Source organism: Dermacentor silvarum, chromosome 2, assembly GCF_013339745.2.
Source record: "Dermacentor silvarum isolate Dsil-2018 chromosome 2, BIME_Dsil_1.4, whole genome shotgun sequence".
Taxonomy (NCBI): Eukaryota; Metazoa; Arthropoda; class Arachnida; order Ixodida; family Ixodidae; genus Dermacentor; species Dermacentor silvarum.
In genome coordinates, this window is record NC_051155.1 from 217,087,114 (window position 1) to 217,109,997 (window position 22,884).

The 22,884-nt window shown below is 46.6% G+C and overlaps 2 protein-coding genes across 2 annotated transcripts in view; one reads left to right on the plus strand and one right to left on the minus strand.

Moving 5' to 3' along the window:
* LOC119442635 (uncharacterized) overlaps positions 1-14,254 on the minus strand; it is a 78,650-nt gene extending 64,396 nt beyond the window's left edge. The window contains exon 1 of the mRNA XM_037707579.2: positions 13,740-14,254. Coding sequence (XP_037563507.1) covers positions 13,740-14,111 — 372 coding nt within the window. The 5' untranslated portion in view covers positions 14,112-14,254. The remainder of the gene's footprint in view (positions 1-13,739) is intronic.
* Positions 14,255-15,550: 1,296 nt separating this feature from the next.
* On the plus strand, positions 15,551-19,755 carry LOC119442636 (cytochrome c oxidase subunit 5A, mitochondrial). Its single transcript, XM_037707580.2, has 4 exons — positions 15,551-15,708; positions 16,267-16,505; positions 17,169-17,317; positions 19,651-19,755. The coding sequence occupies exons 1-3, from the start codon at positions 15,630-15,632 to the stop codon at positions 17,313-17,315; spliced, it is 465 nt and encodes a 154-aa protein (XP_037563508.1). The 5' UTR covers positions 15,551-15,629; the 3' UTR covers positions 17,316-17,317; positions 19,651-19,755.
* Positions 19,756-22,884: the final 3,129 nt, after the last annotated feature.

A 22,884-nucleotide genomic window follows, 5' to 3' on the forward strand; every position in this document is an offset into this window, starting at 1 on the left:
ATTATGCAATTTCATAACATTATTTATTCGAATGTTAAGGACATTTTAAGGCAAAATTCTAGCGGGAAGCTTTCGTTGAGGTTACGTGGAACAAACTGTACGTATCATCTGTTACAAGCGATCAAGGGCTGGTACCACAGTCAACAATTAAGTACCAAAATCAGCAACGAAATTCTTCAAAGTACATAGCTGTAAAGCTGGTCATGATCCCTATAGGCCACGACCGAGGAAAACAGTTATAAAGGCAAGCTGTGAGCTTAAATGACCGCGGCACATTGCGCACTCCGCATCACTCACTGAATGCGCATAAGCCTTCCAACTGATGAAGCGAAAGCGGAGGTATACTGCGTTTTAACGCGACACTGGACATACTTCTGTATATGTAGCTAAGGGCACGCTGCTATTGTATAGTGCAAAGCATCTGACATGCTGTTTAGAACTCAATAAAAGTCCGAGGACATCGAAGCACTTCTTATGAGTTGTGAATGCGAAAGCATTAATTCCCAATTGAACGCCGATGGGCGACCCTTCGAGTTATGAACTCCTCGCCGGCAAGCGAGCGCGTTGAGACGCTTGGCCAACGTCTCCTAGATAGCACAAGGCCGGTGCACTTCGATCCGTGACGTCATGCTACCTTGCTCGACTGTCATGGCTCAGTAGCAGCCAATTGGAGCAAGCAGAGGAGCCAAATAAGGGCCGGTATTTTGCAGCGATGTCTTTCCGGGGATAATGCCTTTTCGCGCTTATAGCGCTTTGTCAGTGGCCATGGAGCGACGGTCCGCTCGCGTTACCAACGGGATCAGCCGGCCGTGAGCGGTGGGTGATAAGACTAGTATAGAATAAGTCATAAGGCATCGCTACAAAATACCCGCCCTGGCATCCTTGCCTGACGGTATTCCACTTGCCGGAAACAACTTGGACTTGAAGTGCGAGTAAGTGTCAACGAGTGTGATTGGACACAATTTCGAGCATGAGTTAGTGCTGACGAGTACAAGTGTACACGAATGTGAGTGCGGACAAAATATTGGTGAGTCTGAGTGAGTGATTTTGCCAAGCTACGGCTAGCACGACGGCTAACCCGCGGTGAACATACAGATAAATCGGATGACTTATGCAGACAGACAGACAGGAGACTCATAAATACGTTCCCCGGCGGATGCAACAAGAGCGTCGAGTGACCATCTGTGCAGGTTGTGACGAACGTCGCGACTGTCCACGCACGCGGAGGCAGGTGTTAACAGGATCCATCGCCAGAAGGCTCAGCTCTCCACGCACAGCACGCCCGGACGCACGCTGAGAAACGTACACACTCTACACACAATGTACACTACAGGTAGTGTGATTCGGATGCGGTGTTCGTTACGCAACAATAGAGTATCGAACGACAGGCTGCCGTTGTGATGTAGGTGTCGCTGGCAGATCCCGCAGACGCCACACCCGTGCTGTTATCGGCGAGCGGCTAAACGCCATTGCCACGGGCGACCTACCACTCACTCACTCACTCACTCACTCACTCACTCACTCACTCACTCACTCACTCACTCACTCACTCACTCACTCACTCACTCACTCACTCACTCACTCACTCACTCAGAATCGAACTCGCAACCTCGTGGTCAGCAGCAAAACACCGCATAACCACAGTGAGTCACTTGCGATTCGCCCGTTTATGCGAGAACTTTCCTACACACAGACAAACCTTTGTGTTCTTGTGCTCATTACATGTAATTACAGCAAGTGCAGAACGAAATGGTCTCTCGAGAGTATTAGATAACACTGATCGGCGAGGGAGTGATACCGCACGAGTCAAAAGCTTAAATTCCATTCAACTTAGGACAATAGTATTGCATATATTCTGGACCCTGTACAGTTTAGAAATATCTCGGACCGTCTTCATCAAGCACGGAGTCTAAAACCTTAGACAGATGGGGGTTTATAACGTCCAAAGGCCTCAACAGAATCATGTCAGCTTCCTTATGCGTCGGGACCTGGCAAGTTGCTGCCTCCAGAGTGGTTTGCGCGTCGCCCCTTTATTTCTGCTTTGCGTTTTGCCGTTGAAATGTTTTTATTTAGCATTTAAATGTGCGCTTGCAATCTCGACGGCGGAGCATCCTCAAAACAACCTAAATGTCGTTTATATATAGGTACCCAGAAAATCAAGAAGCAGCTGCCGAACATATGACGTTGAAAGCCATCTATAATAGCTTGACGACATACTAATTACGGACATTGGCGACGGCTGTGAGGTTGTTTCGCGGCGCTCTCCATGGTGATATACAGCAGTTGAATGTAGCAAACGTCTTCGGTGCTAAACTGCTCCGGGTGTCGTCCTCAACAAAACAGCGGTCCGCAGACAAACAAGCTATCCATCTAAGAGAACAAGTATATAGCTGGCATTGGCAACCTGCCGAAAGCGTTTCTACGCTCCAACTCGACTTGCGTACATGCGCTGTTATTGTCTATACGACGTGTGAGGGCGCTGAAATACACGCATTATAATCTGATCGCCGTTTATATTGCACTTCGCCTCTCATATATAGCGCTGAATGTCGGGGCTCTATCTCTAGGAATTTCGCATTGTCCCGAAAACTTGCGTCCGATCAGTCCAGAGTAAAACCAACTTTTCTGCGCTCGCCTGAATCATTAGATTGCCCAAGTGCAGGCAATTAAACGACTAACGTACCGAGGTCGCAGGCCAATGATGCAAAGGAGGATGAAAATTTCGAAAAACAGCAAAGGCTCTGTAGAATGGGCTCGTCCCGAGCTTTCGCCCACGACGTGGTAAAATGAATATTATTCGGAGTCGTTATAGATAGCCGGGCACTATGAACAAACGGGGAGTGTTGCTTACTCCTTTTGCGGAAGTAACTATATGCTTTACTCCGATTTCGAGATTTGGCTTATACTCTTATCAAGTATAGTAGACGTGTACAAACGAAAATGAGTCAAATACGGGTGTTGGTGAATCCCTCAAAAGGAGTCCCCGGCACTTAATTTTGTTCTTATGCTTGCATTCTTCGGGGCGTATCTTGCCCCCCCCCCCCCCCCCCCCAATAATAATTGTCACTATTTTGCGTGCATTTGCTTTCTTTGACGCTGCGCGCCCGGTACGTTCAGGTCACGAACGCACGCGCGCATAAGCGCGACATAGCGTTCCTGACAGGAAAGTATATAGGTGTAGCGAGCGCGGAGTGTTAAATAAAGGAAGCGCGCAAAATTGCTGACGTTTATTGTTGGGGACAAGATAATCCCCAATGGGTATAGAGTGTGCCGACAAGGCGCCGGCCGTTACCTAAAATACCACAGATGTTACCGCAAGGTCAAGTTCAATGCACTCCACGCAACTGATTTTCATTTAATGCAATACAGAACAATTCTGCGCAAGCTACGAAAGACGTCATTCTGAGGAAAAGGAGGGGCTAGCCGACGAACGCGTGGCATCGCCTTTGTTCGACCGAAAATCTGACTGCCCGTCTTCGTTCTCCCTCTTTCTTTCTCTCTCTCTGGCGATCTGTTAAACCGCACAAGGCGCAGGGCGGCATGTTCCCGTGACTCTTCAAACTATAACTCAAACGTTGAACTGCAGCCTCACGACCGTGGCAAGCCACTATATACTTTGCGCGTAATTGTGAGTATACCGCGTGTTCTACACAGTCACACGGGAGCACCGGACTATGTATGCCACACCAGCCACACCACGTGAAGTCCGAGAACAATAGCCAACAAATGAGTCAACAAAGAAGGCCTCCACCTTCCCTTTTTTTTTTTTTTTTTTTCCGAGAACCCCGTAGTTCAAAAACGATTACTCCACACGTCGTCGCCCGTCATTATATCAACCAACGAACAAGAGACGACGTCGCGAAGAACAGTGTACAGGGCGGCGCAATAATGGGTTGCCGCCGAGCTGTGGGATATAGCAGTGAAAGCCAGGCTGCTGGCTCGCCCAGTTCACCGCTGCGGCGAAAGGTTATACGCAGAACGACCAGAGTTCGCGCGTTGAAAAAAAAAAAAAAACGTATAACACACAACGCAACGGGTATACACGCTCAGCTAAAATCTGCTCGTGGAGGTGGGAAACCCCGCCAAAAGAAAAGCGGACGGTTAACAGAGAACGAATCGCCAGAATACGTGGGTATACATCCGGCGGCAAAGTGCAAAGGCCCGGAATAAAAGGAAATTTGACGCCCCGCATAACCTGAGAAGAGAGAGAGAGAGTGCTACTCTTTCATTAGAGAGTAACCCGCTTGGCCTCGCATTAAAACTGCACTTTCGAGCTCGTGCTCCATCTCGTGGCCACGAGAACTCTCCGGCGACCGAGTTCAATATGGGACAAGCAGCTAATTACTCCAGCGAAGAAGAGTCGTCAGCACTCTTTTTGTTAATTCAAATCGAAACAAACTTTATTCCAACATTTGGGATGCTGAGAGTAAACGATAGCCCCTTTGGGATGTAATTTTTTTTTTTTATCCCCAACAGTAACTATCGTCATTCGCGTGGGCCGCTTATTCTCACGATCTTTCACCTGTGGATTTCTGCGAGGAACGACGTAGACACGCAAAAAAAAAAAAAAAAAAGGTTCCTGAAAGAAACGTACCACACTGCTCAGCATCCAACAAAGAACGCGCGCTTAAGAACGACGGCTGTTGTCGTGGAACATAATTACACCCTAAATGGTGTGTTATACGCTTGCTCGCGCATAAACATTAAAGTTAGAGCAAGCTTGAAATCCAGGAGGAGCGAATCACAATCATCGTTTTAAGGATCGTTTTGACTTCGTTTATTACACGGCTGCTTCTGCCGTTTTCGTCTGCGTCCGACGAGGTTCGCGCGCTCCAACTTGCGTGAAATTAGGAGGGTAACGGGGAGGGGGTAAGAAAGAATAGAAGGAAGGCCACGATAAAGAAAGAGGTGAGAGGGGGGGGGGGGGAATAAATCTAGACACGCTAGGCACACATTTACATCACGTAGGAGTCCCAAATGATGTCGAGCTCCTCCGTGGCCGCTGCCGCCGCCGCGCCCCCGCCAAAGACGTCGACACGCAAGGGTACAGACAGAGGACCGCGCCCAAAGCAGCAGGGGTGGGGGGGGGGGGGGGGGGGGGGAAGGGGGTAGGTTGGGAGAGAAAGACTGCGCCGACAAGGACTTCAAGGTCAGTGTCGTTTCACCTTTTGCAAATGCCGAGCAAAAACAAGTATATGTAGCAACTGCGAACGTCCGCACCGGGTCCCTTGTTCCGAGTTGCGGCGGTGGCAGCGATCGACAAGGAGGAAAGACCTCCGGAGGGCCGCCGGCCGCTTCCCAGAAAGTGGCGGCCGCCGACAAAACCGAGAGGGTGGGCATGAACTGGAAGCACCGGACTTCACGCACCGGTTCGCGCTGCGGGGCAACGCCATCTTCCCTGCTGCGATCGTGAGACGCACAGCTCCGAGTGGAGGAGTGCGTGGTGGTTTGGAAGCCTCGATTCCGCTGTGGTGAAGTGATGTCTCACACGGAGCAGTTCGACAGGGAGCAACCAGACTTGCATGCAAGAGGTCACACTGGTTCAACCATGCAGCACGCCGAACGTAACAGTCACAGCAGCTTTGTAAGCAGGGCCAATGTGCTCAATCGGGGGAATTCAAGGCCCAGCGCTGGGGAACACTGGTCCTACTTCGAACAAACAACGTTGGCCCTACTTCCAGTACACTACTTGGGACTATAGTGTTTTACGAGACAAAGTATTCACTGCACGCAAAGCTATTTCGCACGTATTCGAATGCCACGTTCGAATGCACAGGTGACGAGTAATCGTTGCTTGACAACCAACCCGGTGTTCGCCTTCGTGTCGCTCACTAATGGACACTTACACGCGAAGTCAATGTGGGAGGGAACACCTGGTACCTTGTATTCGTGGTCGATCACTTTCATGGATACTTTCGCATTTGCACTACGTAGCGATCACTTTCAGGAACACTTTCAGGAACACTTTCAGCTCTGCACTACCTATCCATTACTTTCAGGGCTACTTTCACCTTTGCACTACACATCAATCACTTTCAAGGACACTTTCACCTTTGCACTACGTATCGATCACTTTCAGGGAAGCTAACTTTTGAGCAACCTATTGATCACTTTCAAGGATACTTTCACCTTTTAACTACGTATCGATCACTTTCAAGGATACTTTCACCTTTGCACTACGTATCGATCATATTCAAGGATACTTTCACCTTTGCACTACGTATCGATCACTTTCAGGGAAGCTAACTTTTGAGCTACGCAACGTCCAACGCGAAGCCTCATTGGAGCGTCGAGCATGCATCTTGTTCGCTGGTCTACACAATGAATGCGAACCGAAAGTGATATTCCCGAAAGTGTTTGACCGAGAACACGTTCCCTGCTGGGCATTCAAGGCTTTGAAATGCTCTCGATTCAGCGTTCAAATAGGAAACGTACGACGGCTCACATTCTTGTGCAGGGAAACTAGGTTACCATTACTCAGCAGGCGAGGTTTCAACCTATAGCCTTTGCAAGAATTGCTGCTTGAACAACGAGTATATGTGTCTATATTTGACTACCCGTATAGGCTGTCAACAAGCTTGTTTTTTTTTTCTTTTTTTTTTTTTTTTTTGTTAACCACTGTGCGCGAGACCTGAAGAACCCGTCCGACCGTTACATACACTACGCCCCCCCCCCCCCCCTCCCCATTCTGACAGCTTCTAATATTGTATTAATATGGCGCTGCGTTTTTATCGACTTCAAAATGGTTTCTTTTGTGATCCGCACAAATTCGGTAAGGGTGCAAGTGCAAAGCTTTCGTTTCTCCAATACTCTAAGGGTTGAATGGGACAGTGTTCCTCATTATCCTGCGCTTCGGAACGCCATGCAGGCAAGCTACACCAGAGGGGTCCTAACCACGAATATTGCCACTCGCTCGCGGAGTGGCTGCAAAAGTTTTGAAAAAGCTTGCACCCAAAGCGAGCGAACTGGAGGTTAACAGCGCTGACAAGCACCGCAGCATATACCAGGCACCGGTTCAAACCTATAGTACCGATCGCAACAACTTTTGGAACTTCGCAAGGGACGTTTCAGGCACGAGAACATTGACGGCATGAACTAAGACAAGCACACGGATTTCCATTACACACGTGGAGTGGTTCTCTGAGACGCGGCGGCATATCGCGAAAGAGCTTTCCATCAATGAAATTATCCAGACTCAAGCAAAAGTGGGAAATATTAGACGTAAGGATTAGCAGAAAACATCTCGGCAACATGCGGCTTGGAGACGTCATTGTCCTACTAAGTAACGTTGGGGACGACTTGTACCAAATAATCGAAGACACGAACCGCCATGTACTAGGAGTGATGACAGAAGATTAACATCTTTAATAGGCTGGCGAGGGAACAGCACTTAACGAATGGTAGTCGGACACTTGGAGCACTGGAAAGCTTAGCTAAGCCAAGTAGTCACATGTATATTTCGAGGAAAAGAAGGAAATCTCACGAAGAATAAAATAGGTTGTATAGCGCATTAGGCAGCGGCTCCCATGTTATTGACGCTAGTTTATCGATACCCCTTGAAATAGAAATTATACATAAGCGCTCTATTTACTGTGCACGTACTGAGATATATCGGCCCAAAACACTTGCGGGATGAATAATAAGCTTGACAAGCAACTATACGGGAGCAAGCAAGGACTGACTGAAAGAAAAACGATAAGCACAAAGATAAGAGATAGCGGTAACTGCCGACCAATAAAAAATATCAGTTCTGTGGAATTTAAGCGCCATCGAGCACCTGTAATTCGTCGTTTCAATTGCCTTGATCATGTGAAAGGGCTCAAGAAGCCGACAACACAAGACCGTTCCATATTGTTTCTTTCTCTTTCTTTTTCCATTAAGGAATGATCCAACAACCCACAAAAACACAAAAGAAAGAAAAAGAAAAAACGACCAGCGCATATCCGCTTATTGTAATAAGTGGAAGTGGTCGCTCTGACCCTGGCACGGCGCAGGTAAAGGAAAGAGTGCCGAAATTTTTGGAATCGGTTCATTATTTATACCACTCTCGCTCGCCGCGGGTACGAGGGAGGAAGGCGTCGGCGCAGAGTCCGCGAAACAGAGAGGACAGAACCCCCCCCCCCCCCAAAAAAAAATAAAAATAATAAAAATAAAATAAAAAAAATAAAATAAAGGGGGGGGGGGGCGTAAAAGACTATATTAATAGAACAACGAAGAGATGGGGTTGGAAGGTGAAGGAGGGCGAGGAAAGGGACGCAGACATGGCAGAAGAAAATAACGCCGGAAAAGAAAGAAAAAGGAATAGAGCAAATAAACGCGCGGTCGCCCAAAACGGGAAGACCGGTGCTCGGCGGCAGCCCCCCTCCCCACTGTGTCACGTGCTCGGGCGGCGCACCTCTTCGGGCGGCGGCGAGACAAAACAAACAGTGACCCGCGCGCGCCAAAGCAGCCCGGACCAGAAAACGCCAGAGAAGAACCCTTGGGGACCGCTCCGGCTTTGGGGTGAGGAGGACGGAGACGGGTAGAAGATGCTGCTCTTCGGAAGAAGAAGAAGAAGAGGGAGGTATTGGGGTGGGTGCATTCCTCGACACTCTGTTCGGTGCAGCGCCAACGATGCTGATGACGCCCCCCCACCCCTCTGCTCCCGTTCTCAAGGGTGTGCCATACAACGGCGGGGTGTCTACGCTAACTCGAGCACGTAGCGCCTACAGTGAACGACCAGCGCTATACAGCGAGGGATTCGGTTGATACCAGACGAGCCGTCGTGCCGGAAAGGTTCACGAGTGTCGGGAACGTATTCCGCGCCCTCGTACCAGAAACGCGCCGCTTTCGAAGCGCTGCACGCGACGCGCCTCCGAAGAACGGTGGCCGAAAACCACCGGTACCGTGTCATCCGCGGTATTCAGCGCCTGACGAAGAAACCATAGTATAGGACGCTTCAGCGTGTGCGTTATCCGCAAGGTCATACTATACGCGGAACTACGGCGGAAGGCCGACAGTAGGTGTGCGACAAATCAATATATAGGGGCAGATCACGTGCAGGGAGAGGTCTATATAGAATCAAAGGGTTGCACCATTAGAAAGAACGAGTAAGGCTTTGTTGCCTCATTGATCACACATTTGTATGCGCAGGTAGAAAATGCGGTTCGTAACTTTTTCTTTTCTTTTTCCTTTTGTCGTGGTTCGATCAGATAAGCGGTGGCGTAGCCATGCAGAATAATTCCCCTTAGGAAAGGGGAGACAGACGGGGAGTGTCCCTCATTTCGGGACGGGCTGTGCCATAAGTGTGCGTAGCGGTACATATCTGTCCCGTCTCCTGGGCCCCGTCAAGTTGTACTCTTGCAGCTTTTAGCCCAGGAGTCCAGCCAGAATAATTTCTGGTAAATAAATAAAGAGAATTGAATTGAATATACTACATTTCCGGGAACCGGGAAAATGTTGCCGGCTCGCCTACCCCCCCCCCCCCCCCCCTCTCCCTGCCTGTGCCTTTGGAGCGAAAGTAACGTAGTATTGAGACGGCGGTGGTCGTGATATGTTACCGTTTTCAGGCGATGTTACAGCCTTAGAGTTTCCGGTTGGCATCTGTCCCGTCCATGTCACACTAGAGTATACGCAGTATGCACGAACTTCCAGCGTTCCTCGGCAAACTAGCGCACTGTGAATAGTTTCACCAAGGGCCTATATATATATATATATATATATATATATATATATATATATATATATCAGGCCATCATCTGCAGGCGAAAGGTGGAGGGCCGGACGTGTCCCCTCGAGTCTTGCAACACGAGTCCACCTCTGAAAACGCTGTCTATACAGTGCTGCGTCTACTGCAGGTGTACGTTTGTTTAAAAAATTCTTCGAAAAAACTAACATAAAATGTATTCGTTATCATCAAGCCTGCCTGCGGACACCTCTACGCCAGCAATGAGAATTCTACTCACTTTGGTTAAAAATGACGTCACAATTTGGCGTCAGCACCGCAACAGCTGAAACCTTTTACTGACTCGAGCCGGTGCCATGAAAACATTTGTGCTATAGATTCTAAACACCCATTCAGCACCCTTATGGGTGAGAATTTTTTTAAAATTTATTGTGTCTAGATGTTCTGGCACACATTCTTATTATGGTATGTTAAGACTACATATTGGTGCTTTATATAGGTGTAATGGAGGGCGCTAATACACGAAAAACGTCCTTCTACCACCCTTCGGAATGTTGCGATTTTTCACTGTCGCCTTTAATTGTAAGTGTTAAGAAATCCTTGCTTGAATATACATGCACAAAATAGACACACGGCAACCTTTACAGCGCACACAACTGCAAGTTGAGCATATCCCATAGAGCTACGGTAGTAGTACTCTGTAGTAAAGAGGCTGTCGGAGGCTGCATTTCCGATCCACACATATACGCACATACCTGAAGCAGGCATCCTCAATAGCCTAATGCGGAGACACGTTCACATGTGTATGCCACTTCAAATTAGGCGTTTCGCAGGCACATAATGATTCCTGTACAACCGCGGAGTGGCGCGAATGAGCTGTGTCCCGTGCTTTCTTTTCTGCAGATATTCCTCCTCCAGAAAACTTTAAAGAATAAAAGGCGCTAAGTTATCAAATAAAAAGCAAACAAGATAAAATATTGATCTCGTGTGCATATTCGTCACATATTGTAGTGTGCATTTTCAGTACAAATGCGCACCTCCGAAATTGTCACCGCAAGGTGTTTGCCCGCACCTAATCCTGAAAGAAGGCCCGAGGTAGAGTAGTACACTCTACCCGAGGGGTTGCCCACCAATCCGACTTTGGAAAGTTGGTCAAGAAACGGGAAGCGAATCTAAAATTCGCCTGAGATGTGCGTACGAAAACAGCAGATTACAATAGTCATTCGATAGTCATCCAAGTGAGAGCGCCACCTAATCATTTGCAAGCGATTTCGCTCCCACACAAGCTTAAGCAAGCGTCACGACCAACGGTCCCGACTCTACACACAATCAAAATTCCGGTCATCAGACATATTTTCCGCTGTTTAAAGTGCGGACTCCCCTGCCCCAAGCCTTTCTAGTTTGGTCCCTTTACAGTTAAAAAAAATTAATAATTTATACAGTCTATATATAGATTGTACGCACACTCCTCGTAAAGACTGCTTTGCCTTCTTCTAGACACTTGTTCCTTTACTTATCTATATGAAGTCTGCCTACCCACAAAAGTTGCTAAATGTCTACATCATTTGGCCTACATACTTGAGGTCAGTTTGTTTGCGAACAGTCTATATTTGTCGACAAAAAGCAAAAGCTTCTATAAGTCCATAGACTGTTTAGAGACAATCTGTATAAAGCCCATAAAGAACGTGAGTAGACATTGTATACATTGACTAAATAATCATTTGTGAGCGTAAAGCTGACGTAAAAGTAGTGTTTCTTTTTTACTTTTACGAATTAGAAAGAAAGAACATATAAACGTAGTTAGATCGTCAGAAATTATATGTTACGAATAAATTTCGGCAGTGACACCAAACAGAGTAAAAATAGAGAGAAAATACATGTATGTTTATGTAATTGGGCGTTATAGAAAAAAAAAAAAAGAGGTGGCGTTCAGATATGCTGCTAAGTGTTTTTTTTTTAATTTTTTTTTATTTTCTCTCTCTCTCTCTCTCTTTTTTCACTTGAAATGTGAAACACTTGAGATTCGAGTCACTGGAGGCTAGTAGGCCAGTTCAACGAAGTTGTCCATCAAGTCAATGTTGTTCTAGAAACTCAGATTCACAGCATCAATTTTATGTGCTCAGTTATGATAACTTCCCAGCATCGTGGCGATGAAATAGGATGTGTCGTCAGGTTTATTAAACTCGGAATAATATTGTCCATTGGTTCTAATTTCGTATCCTGCGGAACACAAGACGGCCTATAACGCGCACGATTTTCGTGCCGTGGACAGCCAACAGCTAGGAGCTCATTTGACCCACTGTTTACTATACTTTCGTTTTAAAGGAATAAGAACAAACAAGATGGGCTTGCGCGCAATACGCAATAAGCGACGCAACAGTTGTGCTTGAAATGTCCTATTTCCTTGTTCTCCCCCCCCCCCCCCCCCAACCCTCCACTCTGGCGAGATGCGTTCAGATAAATAGCTGAAAAGCGAAACCGGCGGCGCAGTTACAGGATTTGTTTTTTGACCGTTTCATGGTGCATGGGAGAGCAGTAGTCATAGTGTCAGCAAACCGAAGATGCTAATTACACTTTCACAGAAGAGCGCATTTCTTTGTTTACACATATCATGGAAGAACACTATCATAAGCGCTTTACACACTTTCATAACTTCGTCCCATCATTGTGGCGAGGCTTCATCGAAAACAGACGCCGAGAGGTTACGCGCGGGAAAACACGGTACTAGGGGGGTGCCCACACGGACAAGAAAAGTATGAAAGGAAGAGGGGGGCAGTAGCCCTCCCCGCGGCGGCCATTCAAGCAGCAGCAACAGCAGACGACAGTAGCAGACGACGACGTAAAGCGGACTGCTTTCCTCCTCTGAATCGGCGTGGCTGCCTGCCGCCGTTGCGGGAGCAGCAGAGCACTCAAGCCCGCTTGCTTTGAAAAGGCCGTCGTTCTTCTTTCAGCAAAAACCGCGAGTTGAAAAAAAAGAAAGAAAGAAAAAGAAAGTGCATCACGCTCTCGCAACGTCGCTCACTCTTTCTCGCGGGCGCGCGAGCGCGCGCGTAAGCGAAGATTTGAGGGACCTCCTCGGGGTTGGCGCTCTGCGCGCGTGGCTATGTCCGCTTGAATATTCGCGCCCGCGCTCCGGTTGCCACCGGCATCAGCGACGACGACCCGAGTGCCCGGCGCATGCGGTGTAGCTGCCTTTCTAGACAGCTGTGTGTGTTCACGTAACAACGTGCCGGGAGACGCCGTTTTAAGAAGCGCGTTGTACACGTTGTCCCAGTTCCTTTTTTATTATTATTATTACTTCCGTTTTAAATGAACGAAGGGAAGGTAAAGATGAACCCGTCGTGTCGGGCTGCTGTTTCTTTTTTTCGTTGCCTTACTTTTGGCGCATATCTCTCTCCTGCACCTTTCGTAATGCGGCGTCTGCTCATTTCTTTTTCCTCGTCCGCCTTTTGAACGGCGATCATAATCCGCTCCTTCCTCGCTCCTGCCGGGTTCTATTTGTCGGCGAGAAAGAGAGAGATCGGATACGTAGACGCCGAAATCTCCTCGCCGGCGCTCGCGCGCATGTGGTCGGAAAAAACTGCGCGTCGCAAGGAAGGAGAAAACAATAAATGGAGCTGACGGGCTGAAATGTCCCGGAGTGGTGGTGGAGGGGGGATCTGGTCTCTCCGAGTGTGGTGGCATCGCGGACGATAATAAAACGCGCGCGAGAGAGAACCGCATCCCTCGATCGGCCCAGACAGTGCAAGCAGTAGCGGCAGCTCAATGAGTCGGCGGCAAGTGGAGACGGCGACGGGGAAAGGGGACGGGCCAGGAAGCTTGCGCCGCGCACCGGCATTTTGAACGACGGCCGCCGCTGGGCGACAGCGACTGAAACGAGTTGCGGCGGTGAGCTCGTGAGTGAGTGCGCGCGCGCGAGTCAGTGTATCGGATTACGCGATCCGTACGAACGACCGCGAGAATAATAATAATAAAAAAGGAGAAAGTGATAAAAAAAAGTGGGAAAAGGAAAGAGGCAGCTTCGACGGAAAGACAAGCGCGCTGCGCGCGACAGAATCGGCGACCAGCTGCTCACCTTCTGGTCCGGCAGCAGCGACAGCGTAGCGTTGTGTAGCTCGTCGAGCGTGGGCCGCTCCATGTGTCCGTGCACTGACATGATGTTCCGGTAGTGGTCGAGCCGCGGCAGGGCTTCGCGCGTGTAGTGGCGCAGGCTGCGCACATTGTGCGTGTCGTACGAGCAGGCGTTCCACGACTGGCCGTCCGGCTGGCCGTCGGCGTCTTGATCGTGATCGTCCTCCTCATTGCTACTCTCGTCGTCCGAGTGCTTCTCGACGGCGAAGTCCACCTTGGCCACCTGGAACCGCGACTGCTTCTTGCTCGGGTTGTCCTTGCGGTCGTCCATCTTAATCCACTCCTCGTTTTTCTCGGCTAGCGAGGACCGCTCCATGTTCGTCGTCACGCGACGATCTCGGACTTTTTGCGCTTGCTTGCTTGCGCCGGCGAAGCTCGCGATCGCTCGACGCCGCAAGTCGTTTTTGGCGCTGCGCTGGAGCAGACGATGGTTATATAGTCAGGCCTGTCCCACGGAGAGCGGATGGGAAAAGTGATGCGTAGAGAGAGGGCGCTGCAAGTCGGTCGACGCCATTGTGACGACATCAATATGAAGCAAACAGGCACGCACACACTCCTCTTTCTGAAGAGAACGCCGCCCTCAAAACGACGCACTCCCCAACCTCTTATTTTTTTGTTTTGGTTTTCTTTGGTAGAAATGCCTTAGCTTAAACAGAGACTCCCGCGGCGCCGTCAGTCGTCACCGACGCCTCTAATGCTGCTTCGTGATTCTTCGGCGAGCTCCGAGAGCGTAACAGCGACCCATTCACCGTGGAGACACCCCGCGTTTTCTCCTTAATTAACCTTCAGGCCGGCCTGTCACACTGATTGTCAGTGACACATCACCAGTCACCGACCCTTACAGTGTTGTGCGTGAAATGCCCTTGCTTCGTTGGGTTAAGTCAAGTTTACTTAGCTCATTCTACTGGTAAAATGCGTGCTCGTTTGTCCTAAAATGACAGCCGTCGGAAAAGAATTTGGCGAAGAATATTTGACAATACTTACGAACGCAAGGGCCTTACATATGTCTTCGCCAATGTGTCTCGCTTCTTCCTTCTTCAGCGCACAAACATGTACATGTGCGCCCGATGCACGCCGATTTACCGCAAGCTGAAAAAAAAATAAAGATTAAGCTCGCGCGATTAAACGAGAGAATTTTAGAGAAGAAGAAGAGAGAACATGTACACAACAAGGCACAAATCACAACACATCGGTTTCGCAAACATTTACCATTTCTCGCTACTGCTATGAACCAGAGTGCTTAATAAACATTTTTCTTTTTTGACCCAGCCATACTTTATAAGAAACGATGTTAAATGATCCAAATACTCTTTGTTTAAGAGCTCGCTCACTTTAAAAATATAAAAACTCGATGAAAAGCCGCACCAATCAGCGTTCGGGAAAAAAAGCATTCGTCTCATTACAGAAAACAAAAACCCGCATAATACTTTTAATTCATTTCGAACATTTTTTTTTCAGCACGACGACGAAATGAAGACGCATAGAGTTTCATTCATGAAATTCTATAATCGTATGGGACAAAAAATGCTGCAGAGCGCCGAGCTAGGCACTCCACTCACTCCCCTAAATTTTTGTTTCGGTTTCGGTTCTTTTTTGAGGTCACTACACAATAACCTATGCTACTTCTGTCCTCTATTTGCAATAAAAATTTATTAATTGCATTAGAGTAATAGATACTTTTATGAGATAGTATTATATTTTATTTGTAAGAAAAGCTTTAGCGCTGGTGGATTTTGCAAGGATTTTGCTCCAGACCACAATGGGCGTGACGTCACTCGTCCTAGCAGAGGATACGGAGGGACGGTGTAGGTCGAAGTGAAATATTTCGTGCAAAATGTTTGCTGTGCTTGCCCGTTCCGGTGTGAACGCACTACGAGCCGCCACCATCCCCAAAAATGCAGTTCTTCCAATTGGTACGAACACGATGATAGTTTTTGACCTCGGGTTTTTTTGTTGTTGCGTTCAGCGCCGCTAACCCTGGCCGTGGTGTGCACGGTTTCAGTACGCATTTTTACACCCCATTTTTATCATTGAGAGGAGTACGCTGAAAACGCTCGAATTTAACCCGTTACTTCATCCCCACGGGAACGTGCTTCACTTTGTGTGCCTCTCCAGCCGGAGATTTCTGCTAGCGGACCTCGTTAGCTGTTATTTTGCACCTTGTCTAGTAGTCTGCGTGCTACGCCGGCTCGCTGGTTCTGTTCCGCGACCTTGTGTATCCTGAACATGTGCGATATGAAATGTATTTTCAGCATTTCTTGCGCCCAATAGATTCGGTAACGGTCGTTCCGCTGGTTGTTTGGTTTACCCACGCGAACAACGTGACCTTCACAGGACCTGTGTATACATAATCGATTGTTGACTGACCGCCGGCGTATCGTAACGTCTCCTATTCTTGTGGCGAAAAGACCGAGGCGTTACTCAATGGGCGCAATTAATTAAAAATTGTAATATGTGCACTTTTCTTCTAGCAACTGCCTCTGCGCGGCAGATGTCCAAGCACAGCCAGGAGACAGATGAGGAGTTTGACGCCCGCTACGAAGCGTACTTCAACCGCAAAGACATTGACAGCTGGGAGATTCGCAAGGCCATGAACGACCTACAGGGATTTGACGTGGTACCCGAACCCAAAATCGTCATCGCAGCCCTAAAGGCTTGTCGACGGCTCAACGACTTCGCTCTGGCTGTTAGATTCCTAGAGTCCATTCAGGTGAGCTTGAGCGTCGCGAATGGGCGGATAGTTGTGTGCTGTTATCGAAACCATCGATTAGATAAATGATACATCAGTTAAAGTTGTCCCCATAGACCTCTCCAGAGTGCTCGAGCTTTCATTAAATTATTTCATTTGTGTGACGTTTGACATGTTCAGGTCCTAAGATTCGGTGTTTAATGAACATGGGAAACAGTCCTGACCTTACGATACGGGTGGCACATTCATTCATGCATGTGTGTGTGTGTGTGTGTGTGTGTGTGTGTGTGGTGTGTGTGTGTGTGTGTGCAATTAAAAAAATGTCACATATTCGAGCTAGCACCTCTGGAAACCTCTTGCTGCTTTTGTGCCAGGACACATTCTATTCTCAAAAGCAGCATTTCAACTTTAGAAAATGTTTTCTCTGAACCATTACACAGGCTGGCAAAATATAGCGCAATAGATTATAAATGTCATGTTATAGACTGTGTGATAAGCAAGAACATGTGTATCCCCTGTGTTTGAAGTGCCATACCTTGTCAAATTTGATTTGTAGTTGTGTGTTAAAGTATCTTTCTTATTGGCCCTTGCATCATTAAAGCCCCATACATCACCAAAGTATCTTTGGTGACCTGATACAGACATTTTGCTTTTGATGGTCACAAATTTATCATTCCCATCCAGTACAAGTGTGGCAGCAAGGTGAAGGAGATCTACCCATACATCCTTCAAGAGATTCGCCCTACTCTCACTGAATTGGGCATCAGCACCCCCGAGGAGCTAGGATACGACAAGCCCGAGTACTACGTGCCTCTGGACTATGAGACGTAGAGGTGAGCCACGCAGGCTTGCAGCCATTTCTGGTAGTTTCTGTGCACTACCGTTCATGATGATTCAAACCCCAATAGTTCGAAGTTCTGGTTTCTCCAAGCAACCCTCAAAACATCAGATGTGTTGACCCACCACATTTGTAGTGCGCCACTAAATTCAAACAAAGCTAACAATTAAGCTTTCAGCCTTCCAAAGGCAGAGCAGTGCCACTAGAATAGGCTGGCAAGAACACACTTCTTTGGAAAGGATTAAAACGTGCCCATGTTTGATATTGAGATCTATGTTGGCAGACACCCCATACACGATGGTGCCACCAACCAGATTGCAGGGCCGGTATTTTGTAGCGATGACTTTAAAGTAATAATGCCTTTTCGCGCTTTGTCAGTGGTCAGAGCGACGGTCCACTCGCGTTATCAACAGGATCAGCCGGCCGTGAGCGGTGGATAAGGCTATTCTAAAATAAGTCATAAGGCATCGCTACAAAATCGCGGCCCAGGTTCACAGCTCTGATATCTTGCATGTGCGTGTGAAGTGACCCTTTTTCTTCTGTCTGCAGCAGAACCAAGTGGCAGCCAGTTGCTAACTCTTCTGCTTTGTACAAAATTATGTGTGTATATCGGTGTAGCTCATAATTCTGTCTTGATATGTTATATAACTTCCAATAATGGAAGAAAATGTCTAGGGTCTGTAGAAGTTTGAATTGACTCGAGTCTAATGTAATGTGCACGTTTCACGCCTACTTCGGTGAACGACAAGCAAAAAATTTCGACGCATTGATATATGCCACTGCTAAGTAAGGACAGCAATTGGTATCACTGTTTCACTGTTGCAATGCTGCCTGCTCCACTAGACAAATTTTATATGCACAAGGCACTGTGCTCTATGGACTGGCTTGCTTAGCTTTTAGTTGTGCCAATTGATTTAAGTTGTAATCTTGACCACAATGCGTTCTCCACAGTTATGCCATTCAAGTGGATACCCTCAATTTGTCGCCATTTCCGCCACAATAACAGCAATGGTTATTGTGCAACATATTTCTGGCAAAGCCCATCTACGATGATTATCGAAGTAATGCAAGAGTATTCGCACAGCACACACACTTTATTCAACTTGCATTCTGGATGATAGAGTGGAGCGTGATGGTGTGTCTGTCTGGCTGTGTCACTTTTGCAGCCAAATACAAAGCACATCTCTCAAGACCTTCCAACCCTCCATGTGTCGCCACGCATGCGCTTTGATATTGTGATAGCACGTTGGTGGCGGTGCTCTTTCACTTGACTGTTGCATGTATTCTGCGCTCCTTCTCAACTGTTGGTGTTGAGCTGAGGATAGCTGCTTGTAGGGGCTAGATTGTCTTTTTTTCTTTTTCTTTACATGGTCATCGTATCGAAGACAGACAGACCAAAGCGGGGTAGGGTAGCCAAAGAAATGAACATATATATATATATATATATATATATATATATATATAATGGCATTCAATATACATGTGCCATTGCTCAACAATGTCATGCTTAAAATAGAGTAGGTCACAAGCTTGCTCTGCAGTTACCGTTTTAAAAATGTGCACAAATTTAACGAGATCTGCCTAGCATGGCCATTAGTTGCTTGCAATCCATTTCCGAAGAAAAAGCACTGGTGTGGGCTTTAACCGCTTAGTGTAGCGATACTGTCCTACTGCAGGAATTGTAGAGTGGAAGTCTGGTCACTTTCAATGCACTTTAAATTCTTGCTTTCACATTCCTAATGCCTTTCAAGGCTTTGCTTGTATGGTGCAGTATGGGATCCTCACGGCCAAACGCTAATCTATAAACTTGGAACGCATGCAAAACTGCTGTGTGCGTTGTCAATTGTAATTATAACCTTAATACCAGTATAACTAACATTAACAATGAACTAGGTTGGAAAGCTCTTCAGCTGCGAAGGAAAATTTCATGGTAAAAATTTTTCCATCCCATTTTGTATGATGAAACTGATATTATGTTTCTACATGATGAGACTATACTACATGTCGCACAGCAATGATCATGCTAAAATGGGTCAAGAAATAAGATGTCATACGAATGAGTCAGCACATTTTTTATTTTACAATTAGCGAATGGAATCAGTTGGATGCAAGTGTTGCTGTTCCCACAAATATGTATCCTCACCTTTCAAGATGTGTGCTTCAGTTGAATGTTCAAGTGACAGCTATGCCTGTTTGCTTCCATGTTTTCATTCTGGTTATTGTTTCAACCCCCCCCCCCCCCCCTGCAATAATGCCCAACTGGGCAAAGCAAGTTCCTGAATAAATAAACTTCAACCCTTATTAATTCCATCTTCTATTACTTTGCAGGTTTGGACTGCATGCTGGAAGAATGGTACCTGCCACGGCTTAGTCTGCACAATTGTTTTTCTGCTGCATAGGCTTAACAAAATAAATGAAGCACTGGCAAGAGTTTCTCCATGTCTGACTGGCAATTTATTGTGGTCTCATTAACCCTTTCAGCGTCACTGCTGTACTGGTACATTTACACGTTGCTGTACAGAGTTGCATATGTGATAACCAGCTCTTCACATGGTGAACAGCAAAAGGATCAAGTGTAGACGTCATATTTTTTAGGTTTAGCCAAAGCATTTTATGCCTACAATGTAGTTTGTGGCTGTAAACGGCAATGTTCTTTAAGAGATGCTAAAGGCACACACTAAACTGAACGAGAAAGGTGCTGCGCAAAATGCATAAAGGGTGGAAAGAGACAGGACAGAGTGCAGACCTCTCTTTCCACCCTTCGTGTATTTTTTGCAGCACGTTACTCATTCACTATGAACTAACTAGTCCGCACGCAACACAGTACTTATGGCAAACATCAAGTCAAGAGAAAGTAAAAGCTCAGCGCTATTTGTGTACGAACACGAAAAGAAATGTCTTCTCTATTTGAAGTTGTGTAAAAATTCAGTGGCGGATTTAGCAGTAAATGAAAGAGAAATGCGTTAGCATTTCGTTGCACTTCTTTGAGGTTCCGGATCCATGATTTAAACCACGTTTACCACATTGGAAAGTGTGCCAAGTGTTGTTTAGGAGCTCATTCAACGCAAGTCCTGCCTCATTGAGGCGCAAACTATCCGACGGTGGTTTGGAGCAGTGATTGCTGAAACACCCTGTATATATAGTGCAACTGACGGGGGTTCGGAGCAGACTACCGTCGGTTGCACTATATATACAGGGTGTTTCAGCGAACATTTTAATTTTTTAAAGGTTGCCTGTGGCAGATAGCACAATTCTAGTTTATGAGCTAGTCTACTTGAAGAGGTGGACATTACTTGCACAAAACATTGAAATGCATAATCAACAGTTAACAAAAATTCACTAATTAAGTTTTCTAACTAATTACCTTATGGCCCATATTGCAATTTAAACATTCTAGTTGTGGAGTTTGCAAGGCAGGTCTAATAGGAACGAATTCTCAGGATGATGCCAGTTTCGAGATATTAATTTCCGAACTTTGTGGAGAAATGCGTTGGTGTTCCAGTTACTTTCTTAACAAAACATCGTTTTATGCATTGAAGCACAAAAGTAACTGGAGCGCCAATGCATGGAGATCGCAGGTAGAGGCCTTAGTCCTGCAGTGGCCTTAAATATAGGCTGATGATGATTATACACATACACGCCCTTCTAAGCTCTCCCATCCCCTCTCTACCATGTGACTGGCTACCCACACTTCACACACACACACTTTTTTCCACTTTGACAATCCAGTTCACTTTCAAAAATCCACAATGGCCGAACACAGTATTTTGACCGTGGACCAAAAAGACTCGGAAAGTGGTCTGTTAATGCGTAGCAAAGGTCCAGCCATTCATTGTCTCTCTTGCCAGCACAGTAGGCGTGCAAAAAAGCATGTGGTTTATGGTCTCCGGCACAATTCTGCAGTTCTCACAGTCTGGGCTGCCCTGCGCAGTCGGTAAGATGGCGATAGTGTTCTAACAAATTAAAACAAAAGTGGTGAGTAAAGGCACATTCATGAACATTGCTGTCCTGCCATGTTCTTTTTGACATTCCTTTTGTCAGATGGGAATGTGAGGACCACACCAAGAGAGCATTTGCCTTTGACTGTGTTATTTTTTTTTTTTTTTCATTTCTGTACAACCAAAAATAAACCTTATGTTCATTTTATAATATCCGAGAGAAAATCTCGATGCTGAGGATGCGTCGCAACTGGAAAAAAAAATGACACTGAAGGGTTTTTCAGTAAAGCTGTTAATGCCACTAAATAACTTCCTGCATCTGTAAAAAAGCATTAATATTCATTTCTGTTTGAATATAAGTCATAACAGCACTTATTGAAGTCTACAGGGAAAGGGACAGATACAAGAGGCGACTTGTGAATGGTTCTGCAGGGAAACCACAGCTACTGCTCAGAGGCATTAGTTTTAGAGCTTAATTATTTCCAGTCACCCAAGAAGAATGCTTTGCTTTTGGGCAGTTTACAATATTGTTTTCTTGATTTAAGCAAAAGAGTTTATTACTTGGACAATCTCTCCATGTTCACATCCCTTTAAAACAATGCACAGTTCAGTAGTATTACTGTTGTTTCCTTCAAGAATGCACCCTACATGCATCTGGTGACATGCTGTTCCTGTTTCGATTACTGCCGTAGTGATGATGCGCCATATACAACGAACTTTCAATTATTTCTCATAACCTCAGATGACATGTATCAAATGATGTAAATAAGCCTTGTAACTACCTTTATAGTTTATAAATGAGAAGATATTAATTATTCAATTCGATATTCAAAGGTTGCTTTTCTCGAATATTTGCATTCAATTCAGAAATTTTCCTTTTTAAATTAGCACCTTAAGGTGTCAATGATGCCAAGAAACAGCTCTTCCAACTGCAAAATTAACGCAAGCCAAGATTGACACCACCACTTTGAAGGTGTGACACCAGCTCCTATGACATTATCATTAGCCTATTTATGTCCACTGCAGGACAAAGGCCTCTACCAGCGATCTCCAATTACCCCTGTCTTGCGTCAGCTGACCCCATCTGTCACAAAAGTCGCATTATTCCTTTAATTCCTCATCTACCCGCCTAATAAGTATGCACGCCTATTTGAGCTTCGCTCCTCTAAGAGTAAACCGCGAGTCTATGTGCAGCTCCTTTACGCGTAAACGATGGCGAACGTGAGCTACATGCGTACATGACTGTTGTTTTGTGTATGATTGAATTGTTCGCCGGAGAAGGTGATCGCTGGTAGAATTTGAACCATAGTTGTACACACCCGGGCTACTTGAAGCTGAGTGCGTCTGTGCCTGTTGTTTTCTGTGTGTGACTAAACTGCTGGCCGGTGAAGATGCCTGCTAGCCGGGTCTGAACTAGGGTGGAAGCACGCCGTGCCTACGTGACGCCGACTTCATCCACAGCCATTTGTTTTGTGTGTGATTAAATTGCCTGCCGGCGAAGGTGACCCCTCGTGAAGCCTGAACCACGGCGAGAACCTGTGTGAGCGTGTGTGCTTCACGTGTGCGTCTGATAGAGGTTTATGCCGGCGCCTCGAAATGTTTATAAAAACGAGCCGATCCGAGA